This window comes from Acomys minous, assembly GCF_964271855.1.
Source record: "Acomys minous genome assembly, chromosome: 18".
Classification (NCBI taxonomy): Eukaryota; Metazoa; Chordata; class Mammalia; order Rodentia; family Muridae; genus Acomys; species Acomys minous.
Window position 1 is genome coordinate 28,805,377 of NC_140501.1, and position 14,570 is coordinate 28,819,946.

Below are 14,570 nucleotides of genomic sequence, written 5' to 3' on the forward strand. Positions count from 1 at the left end.
GAAATAATTCAGGATGAGATTTCAGGAAGAAACTTGCCTGAAGATTTTATGGCTTGACCCTGGAGAAATTATTTCCATATTATTGGTTGTTGAAGAGGAAATGTTTGTTGTTCTAAGACAATAAACTTGAGGTAATATGTTATCACCCAAAGTGAAACTAAAATACATCTACAGCCTCTGGTTAGACTTTACAGATAGAAATATGTAAAACCTAGAAGGCATACATAACCCCTGTTAAGAAATAGTGATTTGGGGCTATTGAAATTGTGAGGGGTTGTTTAGAGTAAACGAATGGTCAGGCAACTGGTTGTATGAATTGAGTAAAAGCTATGTACTGTATATGTGGTCTATATTGCCCAGGAACAACTTTCAACAGTGTAACAGGTATAGAAACATAAGACTGCCTCCTACTGTCCATTCATTATTACCACAGATGTTCAATTAAGTCTCATAGCTATAATGAGGATTCTGCTTGGCTGCCTCCTGGTCTGGAGGCAGTGGACTATAATGAACTTCCAACCCATTCAGCTTGTTGTTTCATACATTCCTTAAAAAGTATAAAGGGGAGAATAAAAGCCTGTAGAAATAATCCTGTCAGGTCTTAGAAACTGAACTCAGGGGCCCAGAGTGGTGGCACACACTTGTAATTCCAGCACTTGGAGAGGTAGAGGCTAGCAGATCTCTGTGAGTTCGAGCCCAGCCTGGTCTACATAGGTAATCTAGGACAGACAAGGCCACACAGAGAAAGGCTGTCTCAGGGGAAAAAGAAAAATAGGAAATAAGAAACTGCTCAAAAACGTTCCATTTGGTATCTTATATTCAATCTTAGGTTGAGGCTTCCCTTAACCTCTATTTTTAGCAAAAAGATAATAGATTAGTAAATTTATTATAATTCTTTGCTATGTGGTTTGACATAATCACTGATTGTGCATTTTAAGGGAATATTGTACATAGACAACATTTAGATTACTGCCTAACAGGTCTCAAAGATAACTGCATTACTAATTATGTACTTCTTCTGAAACATCAATTGTGTGATTAATATTTCTTTCAGAATGATGAATCAAAGCTGAGTGTAGTTGGTTTGGTCAGGCTGAGTGCTGCAAGACAGTGTCCCAACTGTGATATGCTGGGCTATAGAATGTTTACATGAACAAGCAAACAAAGGAAGAAAGGAAGAAGGGATGGATAAATAAATAAGCTACATGCATAATAAGTGATCATGAAAATTGGAAACATTTACTTTTAAACTTTGAAATGATATCCTGTGCTCTAGTGATACAGGCAAGTGGAAGATGGGTCTTCTGTAAGGCCAAAGAAGAAAATAAAGAACTGCGTATGTATACTGGGAATCATCAGCATGTAAGGTCGTATTGTAATGAGTTTACCTGAGCCAATTACATACAACTACTGCGAAACATTCCAACAAGCTAGGGTTCTGGAGAAGCTTTTGCAGTAGGGAAAGGAAACTGAAGCATTGACACTAGAGGCAAACTGTAACACAGAGTGGAATTTGGAATGAGAAAGATTCTGTTTCCCACATCAAAGCCACGAGTCACCATTGCTCTGTGGAAACAAGCAATATTATGAGTTTAAAGGAGCTCCAGTGAGTTCAGAGACATGATGAAGTCTGAGCAATTGAACTTTAATTGATAACAGATAGAATAATAGAGAGAAAAAAAAAAACACATGTCTTTGCATCTCAACATGAGGTTCCTGAGCATCAGCGCAGCAAAATTTTCTGAGGAATTTGCATAAATGGGTGGATTCAGGACACATGCCACACTTCCTGTCTCATAATCTGCATTTTAAAGGTTTCCTCAAGTGATTCATGAGTGTATTAACATTTGAGAAGGAGTTAGAAAATGACATTTCAATTAAAAGTGGTGGTAAAACAACCCAAGTGTAAACACACACAGATACATGTACACTGATAAATCGCACGGAGCACACTGGAGGCTTTTTGGGGAGGTTGTTTTATTTTGTTTGTTTTGTTTTGTTTGCTTTGGCCTTCAAATTACTGTTCTTCAGACATCATTTAAAGTTTATAAATTATACCATATCTTGAGATATTTGATTGTGTGTCTGTGTTGGGGTGTGTGTTCTTGTTTTTCTAGATGATTGCCTGAATGTGCATGCTATAAGGTGTGGATATCAGATATCAAACTCAGATGTAGGGCTGTGTCTTCTACCTTGTTTGATATAAGATCTATTATTGGTCATACTGCATACACGGTCCATATTAAATGGCATACATGTTCTTGGGTATTCTTCTGTTTCCCATGTCCCCATGAGGATGCTAGAATTACATATGATCACACTATGTATCTGGCTCCTACATGGGTTCTTTAATTCAAATTCAAGTCCTCAAGCTGCACAGCAAGTGTTTTCCTAACTGAGCCATCTTCTCAGCTTCAGGGATCTTTGATTATTTAATGAGGTATGTTCCCTAACTTGTTTGAGGGTTACAGTCATATGGGACCACTTACTATCTAAGACTGTGAGAAGAAGAATGTTTAACGTCAGACATGAGTACCAAATGAAAACTGTGGAGACATACCATAGTTAAAAATCTTCTGGTCACAAACATGAATGTGAAGTTCATCCATCTCGATTATTACTAATATATGTGGAATGGAGGGCACAATGGACACTGTAAAGTAAAATTACTACCCAACATTGCATACTAACTGCTTGGATTCAGACAAGCACCTGCCACATTTTTAAGAAATTAAAATTATATATTCTAATTTTTCAGTTTGATTTTTCCTGGATATTAATGTTATGAACTGGTTTCCAGGAGAAAATAAAACAAAAACCCAAACCAAAATAACAATAACAAACAGCATGCACTTTAAAGATTTTACAAAGCTGAGCTGGAGAGATGGCTCAGTCATTAAAGGCTAGGCTCACAACCCAAAGTATAAGATTCCACAAGGCTAATGAACCATTTAAATTCAGTGATTTTTGGAGAGATGTAATATTACAGATTCAGACATCTTGTTTTATAACTATAAAAACTCATGAAACTGTTACCGTGTTGTGATATCTGAATCCATTTATCAAGCCTAAGCTTTAAAAACCACTACCTGCTATTTGCCTTAACAGGAAAGTTTTACTTTTATGTGGGCGCTCAGCCTCTAACAGGTGACTTCATTGTCTCATAATTAAGATTTTCTCTTTAAAACTTGTTTCAGTCTAAATAACATATACGTATACTTTCTGTGAACAAAATCACTTCACAGGAAATAGAGAGTAAATCTGTGATCAGTACATGAATGATTTATTTATAATGAAAGTCATCAAACTCCATTAAAAAATAGAGTAAACTCCAGAATAAAGTAAATGTGATCTGCAATAATGTAAACAAGGTGTTCCAAATCAAATATGGTCAAAATTTTAATGTTAGTTTACATAATCAATGAAAGTCTGTCTTATTAAACTGATGTCTTTGAATTGATTACAACATAAAATTATAATGAGAAATAAATAGAAATGCATAAAATTACCTGAGACAATTTTCTTTTGAAAATTTACATGCCGTGAATGAAAAAAGGTCTATTGCTATTTATACAATGCAGAAAAAGGCAGAAGATGTATAAGGAAGTGCCCTCCATTTAATATAAGCTTTATAGTCTGCCACATATCAGTATTTCTCTGGAAAAGAACATGACTTTAGGTGGCCCTGGGTTATTGTTAGATTGTCTCCTTCTGCAACTGTTGGCTTTCCATCTGTGATTAAGAAGAGAAACAATGCTGTATGAAGAATGTGTAAGGTATTAGCTGTACTGTTACATGTAGAAATAAGTGTCTTCACTGGAAATATAATTTCACATTCCAAAACCTAAATGCAACCCAAAGGATAAAATGATCAACCAGAATAATAGAAACATAATGTTTGTTTGCAGCAAAGTGTTCTTTATTTGTAAAATAAGAATAATCCTGAAATACTTGGTTATCAGGTTCTATGGCTAACAAACACAGTGACATTAAGGAGTAATAAATATGAAGAGCTCATGAATCAAAATCCAGACTTTTCATCCTAATTCATAGATAAGAGCTATGGGCTATGAAATCTGGAATGACTTTCTCCAAATCCACTTTGATTCATTGTTCTGTTAGAACTCATTTGAGTTTCTGATGACCATGGGGCTCTAAGTTTAAGGATTTATTCTGAGTTTAGATACTTTGTACTACAAGCATTTGAACCTAACACGAGTTAAATTAAAGTGTTAGTGAAAGACTGAGTAAATGGCGATTTTTTTCTCAAAAATAAAGATATTTTTGGTCAGTGTCCAGAATTCACATCCCTTCCCAACCTTGGGTGTACTCAAGTCCCTGGATGAATTGAGTGGCTTTGCAGTTATGCGCTGTGCATCCTCCCATTTATTTTAGACAATCCTTAGACTGATGTGTTAGCCTCCTGTCAGTCTGACAAGTATCTGAGAATGGCTTCAGACTTAACCAGCTCTTAGTTTATGCTTTGCTTGGCCACATTCCTCTGAGCTGATGTCAGAATAGGATATCATGGTAACAGAGTATGGTGGAGAAGGCTATTCACATCTTGCTTTCAAGTAGAACGGAGTCAGAGAAAACTAGCTGATGTTATGTCCTCCACACAATTACACACAGAATGCTCTAACATTCCTGCACCAATCCATTACTTTAACGGTTATACCACATCCCAATAATAATAGGCTGGTAACCAGACCTTTAACATATGAACGTTTGAAAAGGATTCCAGAAGCCAACTGTTAAATTTGTGGTGACTTGTAACCTTTAGACAATGCCATATAATATCTTGTACAAAATTTACAATTGAAAACCACACAATGAAGCTACAAAAAAAGGAAAAAAAGAAAAAAGAAAAGAAAGAAAAGCAAAGGAAGGAAGAAAGAAAGAGAGAAAAGAAATATTTGTGTTGGTTGCATTCATCTCTGTCTTAAGTCTCATGTGACCCACACACCACAGGATGGATATTTCTTCTGGAGGGACAACAAGAAAAGTGATGGAAGATATTTATAACAGACATATATTTAAAAATATCTTTAAGTACACATGAAAGATATGTGTTAATGTGTGTGCACATAAGGTGCATGTAGAAGGCAGAGTCACTCTTGAGAGAAGGTGCATAAGCACTGTCCACTCGTTCTGAAACAGTTTCTATGCGTCATGTATCTTGTCCTTTAGGCTAGGCTGGTTGGCCTTCCAGCTCACCAAACATTCTGTTTCTGCCTGTCTCCGCACACCCCCCCCCGCCCTTCACATTGGGATTACATGCATAGACCTTTGCATCCAGTGCTGGAGATGGAACTCAGACACTCATACAGCCAAATGTAACCAACTGACCTCTCTTTCCAGCCACAAAAGCTAAACAATTTCAAAGAAAATCTTTCTCTACCATTGAGAATATCTTCTCTTTACCACCTTGGCTATGGTGGAAAACTATTACTCAGATTTTCTACATTCATCTCCTGGTTTAACCTGTTCAGCTGGCTGCTGTGTTATAAGATTTCACAAAAAAATCGGAGTTGCTGTGACACCAAAGCACAGACATCTGTGGTACTTTTTTTTTTTTTAATCAGAGCATAGTAGTAACCCATAACATTTAGCCCCATGTGACATTCTTTACAAGTACTGTTTTTCCATATAGGAAAATAGTATGAAACAGAAAGGAATATAATGGGAGTTTGCCCAAGGGTCAATATTCCTTTCAGTGTCTGACGCCAGCTCTTCTTTTGATAATTATTTGTTTTGACCATGTTTAGATTTGTAAATAAATTAGCCTTGCTGATTTTCACAGTAACTAAAAAAAAATTCAGAGACTAAAGAATATATAATAGTGGATATAACACATCTTTCAAGAATTTACACTTCTGACATTTCTTTCAGCTTGCCCTAGACTTACACAAACTATAAAAATTATATTCAAGTTACTCTATATAACGATACATCATTTTCTCTTCTACATAGATTACAAAAAAAAAAAAAAGACATAAAAAGGAAGAACCTGAGGGTACAAATAGCCTAGTAAAACTAATAAGTTTTGTTGTAGTGTTCTTATACAAACACTAAAATTAACTTAAAATAAGTGGCTCAGCATATTTATTTTCCTGAAATTTTATTATAAGAAGGATGATTAAGGGAAGAAATCAGTACAAAAAGTTTACATTTTCTTCAGTAGGTTAATAGCAGTAAACCCAAAGCAAAATTGCTAATTACAGGTCTGTGAATGGCCAGGGGCCCACACAAGAAGACAAAAGCTAAACAGGAAAAAGCTGGGGGATCACGTCAGGAATTTAAGATTAGCCTGGGCTTCTTCTTGGTTTGGTAGTGTGCCCTTTTAAGCTTTGCATTTAGGAGGCTGAAGAAGAAGAACACCTTAAATTTTGAGGCCACCTTTGTCTATGTTCTAAGGTCCAGGCCAGCAAAAACTTCATAATGGAACTCTATCTCCAAAAGGGAAACAACAAAAAAGTCTTTATAAAAAGAAAAACAGTTTAAAACCTAATATTATGTAAATCTTAGGTAAATGGCTATAGCAAGTTGAAATCAGTGGGTGTAGCTCTCTCTCACTTTAAGGTGCTTACTGGTGCTCTGGCATACCCACTGATACTAACCAAAACAAACAGGTAAACCACAAGTTAAAATATAATGTATCATTTTACATAGTATGTTTATTAATGCTTTGGAATTTCATACCTCCATGCAATGTATTTAGACCAGATTCATCCCTGCTGCCAACCTGTCTCATCCCAGGTGGCTGTGGTACTTATTCACAAACTTCTTTATATAGCCCATGAGCTCAGCTTCTGATACCAGTGTCTTCATGGATGCGATGCCATTCAAGGGCAGACTACCTCTGGCCCTACTCTGAAGCCATTGAATTTCCTCTTCCTGAATGGCTTAATCTTTCTACTTCTCTGTAACATTCTCCCAGTAAGGGATCACTTCATGTTATGCTTACATGTGCTTATATGTGGGAAATTAGTCAAATTATTCTATTCAGAAAGAACCATTAATGCTTAGCCAAAGTCATCTAACTATTCCCAAACATTAGTGCTAGAGCATAGGTCCTTGGTACCCTGTTTCCACATTAACTCTTTATGTGTCTCTGTCTAGATTTCTCTTTATAGAAACTGTTAAAAAAAAAACAATCTGCCTATCATCTATCTAAATGTCTCTTTGTCTGGCCTAATAGATCTTTAAGTTAAAAGTTACTTAAGAAAATACGAAAGGTCTACAAGTGTATTTATAACATTTATCTGATCCTTTATGTTCATTTATAAGCATGTATCATCATGCCTGATAAAATTCTTGAATAACAATTTATATTATTTAATTGTAAGAAACTGTTTTGAAAGCCACAGATTGCACAATATACCAAAAATTTGGGTCTGAATGCCTCAATCAATCAATTAACCTTAAGAATATCTTTCAGGGTTTTAAGAATATTATATAATGAGATTAAAAAAGAGCTAAGCATCCCTAAATTCAGTGACTGTTCTTCTCTCCTTCACAATGCCATTCTTTCCTACCCTTTCATCCCACGGCTTTAACATCAATTATGTCAAAGGTAGATGGATATGATGTAAGGGTAGTGTGATATTCACTTTATTTTTCTGTTTTTGTTTTTGTTGTTGTTTTACAACACAGGGTTTCTCTGCATAGCCTTGCTTGTCCTGGACCTACTTTGTAGACCAGGGGGATTCATAAAGATCCCCGTTGCCTCTGCCTCCCTAAATGCTGGGATTAAAGAAATGTACCATTACACTTAGCTGATATTCACTTTGTTAACTGTTCTAAAGCAGATACTTCTCACAATGCCCTGTGTCGTTAGTGTTCAGCAGAGTTTTACAGAATAATAAACATTGATTCTGAGAGAAAAAGAGAACAGTACAAAACACTGTACTCCATGAAAGTGAATCAATGTGTCAAACTTGGGTTTCACATATAATTATAGACATAGCACATTGAATGAGGCAAATCTAAAAATAAACTTGTATGTTTTCCTTTTAGGGGTTCAATGAAAACTTAATTCTATTGACATTTCTGAGGTAACTTCAAGAAAAGAAAAATGAATCCAATTAATGAAACTGTAAAAGCAAAGGTTAAAGGTCTCTGTGCTGGCTCGGAGATATGTTACACATCAAACTTGTTATTCACTAGTTTATCTCCATTGATCTCTAAAAGGAGTGAATACATTTAACAGAAGTTAAATAATTCATTTATTAGCTGTCACAGACTATTGCTAGGCAAAAGACTTTGCTGTTGGGGAGCTTTTGGTGGGAGGTTTGTGGAATCAGCATCTTTTATCCTAATTACTTAAGGTCTGCCTTTAAGCAGTGGATATCTTTAATAATTCTCAGAACATTTTCAACCTCATAAAATTTTAATTAACAATTAGCATTGTTCATAGATCATCACTATGAACTGCTGCTAATTGCTCAGTACTGCTCGGGAAGCTCGAGACTGATTTGCCACGTTTCTTTCCACCAGTGGATTTTTCATGGGTTGAGACAAACAAAAATTAAAACTCATCTATGTATGAATGCCCCTCTCCAAGACAAAAATCACATTAACAAAACCTGAAAGAGCATGGCCTGAAGCTTTGCTACTCTCCAAAAATGAAGATGCATGGAGATTTCAGGGTGCCTATTATAGATGGACCAGTGAGGGCATGGAACTTTGCTTGGGGAATGTGGAACAGAAATGACCCTTGAAGGAGCCAGTAATGAAATGAAAACAGGCCAGGCAAAAGGCAGCTGTAAGCTCACGGTCTTATTGCAAGAGGCAGGCTTTGGTTTAAGTAAAAAATCTGTTAGCTCTGTAGATGTCGAGTCACTAAGTACGCCACAGCAAACGTAAAAGTGAGAAATTAGTTTGAACTTTGAAAGTGTGACTGGGTTATAGACCGCCCCCCCCCTTTTAAAAAGGTGCATAGTGAAATTTAAATTAAATATCCAAGGAAGTAGTAATCTTTGGAGATTTCAGAGAGAAATCGTTTAAAGATGTATGTTTAACCAGGAGAAAAGTGTTTGCTTTTGAAGAGATGAGAATACAGGTCATACAGGAACGAACTAGAAGGTTATTCTCAAGAGCAGATTTTTAAGTATAGAAATAAGTCTAAATGTGAACTTGTTTGAAATAGTGTTATCAGCCATGGGCTTCTACCTCCGCCTCCGCCTTGTTCAGTGATGTGGCCTGTGAACTCTTGCCGTAGTCCTTACGCTCAGCTGCTTCTATTTCAGCAAGTAGTTTATTTATTACGTGCAAAAGAAAAAGCAGAGAAGGATCGAGGTAGTCCACAACGCTGTGTGTGTTAAAAATTTAATAGTGCCAAAACATATTTAGCAAATATTTACTTCCAATTATTGTCTTCTTATTTTAATTGCTGTCTAGGCATAATGCAAACATGTCTTAGCCTTTATTCTTTTTTGATGAGTCCCTGTATTCTTCCTCTTGTTAAGTTTTTGTTTTTATTTTTGAAGCCTTGTCTCCTGTAGCCCAGGCAAACTTAAACTCCTGAGTTTCTTGTTTCTGTCTCTCAATGCCGTGGTTGCAGGAGTTAGTATCAGGCTAAGGTGACGCTTTACTTTTAAATGTTTCAGACCTAAGTACTCTTGCCTACCATTTAACCTCATTCCAAACAATTGATTTCAACTTTTCAAAGGATCGTTGACCATTTAAAAATAAAAAACACTAGTTAAACACACACAAACAAACACACACACAAACACACACACACACAAACAAACACACACACACACACACAAACAAACAAACACACACACACACAAACACACACACACACACACCCAAACAAACACACACCCAAACACACACACACACACACACACACACACACACACACACACACCTATCGAGTTCCTTAACTATTTGGCAATTGTTTTTCATTATTGGATGAGATTCCTTTTCTCAACAATTAAGAATTCTCTTTTAAAATACAAGTTAAGATATATGCTTTATTTTGATTTCTGATAAAAAGTAGACATTAAGTGATGAAAATTTCTCCTTAAATATTATTATTCACATAATTCAATTAGCAATTTAGCCTTAAAGATGTCATCTGAATATTTGCCTTTACTTATGTTTGTTTATTTTCTCTCTACTACTTATTTGTATGTGTGATCTGACTATGTTGCCAATGCTGGACTCAAGCGTAGCTGGGATTATATTAAAGTGTTACCAAACTCAGTTTATTTTCAATTAAATGCATTATAAATGTAGAAACTAGATCAGGAAATAAAAGCCAAATATGGTCATCAGTTCCAGTGGTTTTATGCTTATATTTTCTTATGATGTAGAATGATTACAAATGATTAGATGTGGGGCTTTCTTATGGGAACAAATATTGAGTTTTATTAAAAGTTTTTAAAATTTACATTTATATGAATTCATATAAACAAAATAGTAATCACAATGTAGAGAAATAGTATCTATGTAACTATTTATAATATTCTTCTTTAATAGCACTGTTTTTCAGATACTATATTGAATCTTGTTTCTGTGCATTGTATAATTTACATATTTTAATTTATAATATCTGTTTTTATACTTTCTTATAAATTTAAGTGTATCCCCATGAATTTTAAATATGAATCTGTAATGATTCATATGCCATAGGATTAGTCAAGATCAGTTATATCTGTTTACCCATATGTGTTTTTTGTCATTCTGCATTTTTGAATATACAAATGAAGATGGAAAGAGTAAAAAACAGATTTTTATTGATATCAGTGATTTTATTTGCTTTTGTGTTCATCTTAAAAATATGGAGACTAATATCTCTGAATGTCTTATTTCATGAAAAGATAATATCACAGCTCTATTTTTTTCTCTGACAATATTTCAAAAGAGAATTTAACTGATTTCTTTCTTGCTTTCTCTGTCTCTTGTCTTCTACAGATGGACCTCTGGGTCCCCGTGGATTAGCTGAAGCTACAGAGATGTGCACACAAGAGTGTCTGGTTTTGGGTCACTCTGATAATTGCTGGATGCCTCCTGGCTTGGGTCCATACCAACACCCCAAATCTCCTCTTTCCACCTTTGCACCCCAGAAAGAATGGGTCAAGAAAGACAAGCTTGTGAATGGGCACACCTTGACAAGAGCTTGGAAAGAAGACACCAACAGGAACCAATTCAGTGATCGGAAGCAGTATGGCTCCACTGAAGGCCATTTCAACAATGGCAGCCACATGGCAGACATTCCTCTGGCAAATCTAAAGTCCTATAAGCAAGCAGGAGGCACGATTGAGAGTCCTAAGGAGCACCAACTTTAAGATGAAACTGTATGGGACCTAATACCTTTAATCTAAAAAGACACTTAATAGATCTCTACAACTATGCCCCTTATACTAGGGATACTCATAACTTTGTGTTAGCACCATGGAGAATACAATGCTTTGCAAAAATAAGAGAGAAAATAGTTTTACTAGCCATGTGATGATGTTCTTTGCTAGAATTGATTAAACTCTCCGGCGATCTCTCCATTGTGCAATTTATTTTTATTATTGCATTTTATTTTGACCCTGGACTGCTGCTATGAACACTAGAATATGCATTGGAGAGTAAGAAAGTTCCATGGATTAGAGTGACTGAAAAAACATATCCAGTTAGAAATCTGTGCTCTGTTTGTCTTTGATTTATGCTGGGACCTCTATACTTGACATTATACTTCAAACAAAACTTTAAAAGATAAGCATTAAACCTATTGTGCTGTTAACACCGTTAGTGGACACTCGTAAGTCAATCAGTGTTAAAGTATTTGTAAATAGAAGCAAGCTACTATTAACAACTTTTATGTACTTATAGCATTCACCTAAAAATGTTGTAGCATAATTCTGTGTTGATGGTTGCTTCTTTCCTTTTTTTCAATTTCCCTCTTTCTTCTTATTTTTGTTGTTTCTTTCAGTGAGGTGTTTCTGTGTTAATAGTCTGTCTTGACACACAATATTCAAAGGATCTTAAATATTTGTATTGTAAAGAGATTCTGAAATTTTGCTTCTTATATGATAACTTATAATGTTAGAACTCTGTAAAAGTATAAAGATAAAATATATTAAAACTTCAAACACCAATAATAGCAGATAAATACTTCTGCAAACTCTTGGAAATTCAGAACCTCATTTAAATTAAAAATGATTTAATTAGTACCATTAAGAGAGAGAGAGAGAGTGATAGGAAAGTGTTATCCATCAAATGTGATATAATATTCCATACTTGTTACTCTTACAAAACTAATGTATTAAAATCAGCATATATTGAAGAAAATCATTACTCAAAAATAGTTTCAATTGGGCAAATGTGTGTCTCCAACTTTGTTGAAATGACAGTTTGTGTTGATTCGCATATACAATACTGTTGTTGTAACACAAGTGTTATTAGATCATAGCCACAAAATATTTAATGTGTTGTGCCTTCATGATGTAACAGAACATTCTCCAGGTAGGGTAGTTGGGGAAAATAAAGGGAAATCTCTAATTACTGCTGTTTAACTGTTTGTTATCATAGTTGGTCAATGCCTGGCAGGTACCAGCATTTTGTCACTTAGGTCAAGCCAAGGGAGTGACAGTTAATGTTAATAAGATCTCAGTTGCACGTGCAAACAAATCCAAATTTGAACATTCTTAGGAGGTTTTTTTGTTAAGGCATGACAGATGATTTAAACAAATAAATAGCATGCAACAAAATGTCTTTATTGAAAGAAGTGAAAGTTATAATAATGCCACGGTTCACCATCAACTTGAAAGTAAAAAAAAAGAAAAAAAAAGAAAAAAAAGTTTTAAAAAAGTGCTAATCTGATAGTTAATTTGTTCTTACCAAAAATAAAGTTACTTTGTAAATAGCAGTTCACATTTTTCCACAGTATAATGGAAAATAATGGGTAGGGGTGCATTGCTTATTGAAGTACATTTTTGTCGGTTTGTGAGGGGTGTTTGATGACTTTGACAAAATAAATATCTAAACAATTATCCTTGTTACTGCTTTGCCAGTTCTACGTTATTTACAATTATTCAGCTCTTGCAATAAATGTTCTGAATTACTGATTGTGTTCTGTTTATTCTTGCTCATCATCCAAATTCATTATTTATCTACATTCTAATACAAGTTAATAAAATTCAAGTTTCACCTATAAATCAAGGAGGGTTTATGCAGTTGTAATATCTATGCAGTGAAAACATGATTTCTAGTGAAAATTTTAATTTTTCAGCTGGCCTATGAAAAGATTTCCTTAGGAAATTCATCATGGAAATTAGTTCATCTAACTCATAACGTGTACTCATAAAGTAAGTCAGAAACTGGACAAGCAACACAAATTTGATAGACCTTTATTTACTTGTGGTGTGTGTGTGTGTGTGTGTCTGTGTGTGTGTTTAGAGTAGCTGCATGTAAGAAATCATGGCTTTTTTTCATGGCTTGCCATGAGAGGCCATTCTGACATGACCACCTTAAAATTTGGAAAATAAACACAGCTTCATCTCATTATATTTCCAATTATGAAAATAAGCATAGGACCGTATATGCTGCCTTAAAAACAAAATCTCAGTCATTTGGTTTTACCAATGAAGAGTCAGGAGCCAGATTCAGGGGTGAAAACTTCCTACTTCAACTAGGCAAAGAAAGCATCCAGCTGACCTTCCTACTCAGTACCAGTAGATAAAAGCCCTTTCTACTGAAGGCATTACTTTCTTCTTCTCCATGCTGTCTCAAATGCCCTCAGCTCAGTGTCCATCCTTTCTGTTTAATGTCTGTCAGCTACTTTCTTGCTCAGCCTATATTAATGTAAGATTAACCGTATTTAATCCTATTTACAGAAAGGTATTGGACTAAAGGTGTGTGCTAGGACTGAGCCGTACCACATGTACTTATACTTGTTAACAGTAAATAGAAAACTCCGGGACCAAAGATGGAGCCACATCAAATTAGAAACTGGTTTTTTACAATTCACAAGCCCTGAGTTTCCAGTGGGATCAAATATCCTGCATCACTGTACAGTGGATTAAAGAAGGAATATTTAAACACACGTGTTTACATTTACCATACAACTGTTGCTATTTCACTCCAGTTGGAATGGGAGTCTGGATAAAGATTTTGACTCTTTTCTCAGAACTCATTCTGGAATTGTAAATAAAGAAGTGGGAGTCAGAGACAGCATAAACACTTTTGCTCATACTACCAGCTGAATGACCCTTACTAAGCCAACCTCTGATGAAACTAGATCTATCCACTTGGCAGAAGTACACTGTTACTTCTGCTTTCCTCCACCGGAAAAACAGAGTGAAGGAATACATATATAAAAGGACACTTTTCTAAAATAAATGTTATAATCTGAAAAGTATATTTCTTTTTTTATTTATTTACTTTTAGGCAATCAGGTAAATCATTCCAACCTGCTTTGAGGAGTATGACTGAAAACAGTAAAGATTTTTCCTTCCCATACAAAGAGAAGGAATGTCCTCTCTCTGAACCAATTTGAAGCTTTGAAACAAAATTCTGTTATTTGTCTCTACAATATTTTTTTCCAAATATGTATAACATGATTGACA

At 35.1% G+C, this 14,570-nt stretch overlaps 1 protein-coding gene across 4 annotated transcripts in view; it reads left to right on the forward strand.

Moving 5' to 3' along the window:
• Positions 1–13,067, forward strand: part of PCDH9 (protocadherin 9) — an 879,612-nt gene extending 866,545 nt beyond the window's left edge. For all 4 annotated transcript variants that reach the window (XM_084767921.1, XM_084767923.1, XM_084767922.1 and 1 more), the window contains one exon: positions 10,930–13,067. In XM_084767921.1, the coding sequence (XP_084624047.1) occupies positions 10,930–11,303 (374 nt within the window). In that variant the 3' untranslated portion in view covers positions 11,304–13,067. The remainder of the gene's footprint in view (positions 1–10,929) is intronic.
• Positions 13,068–14,570: the final 1,503 nt, after the last annotated feature.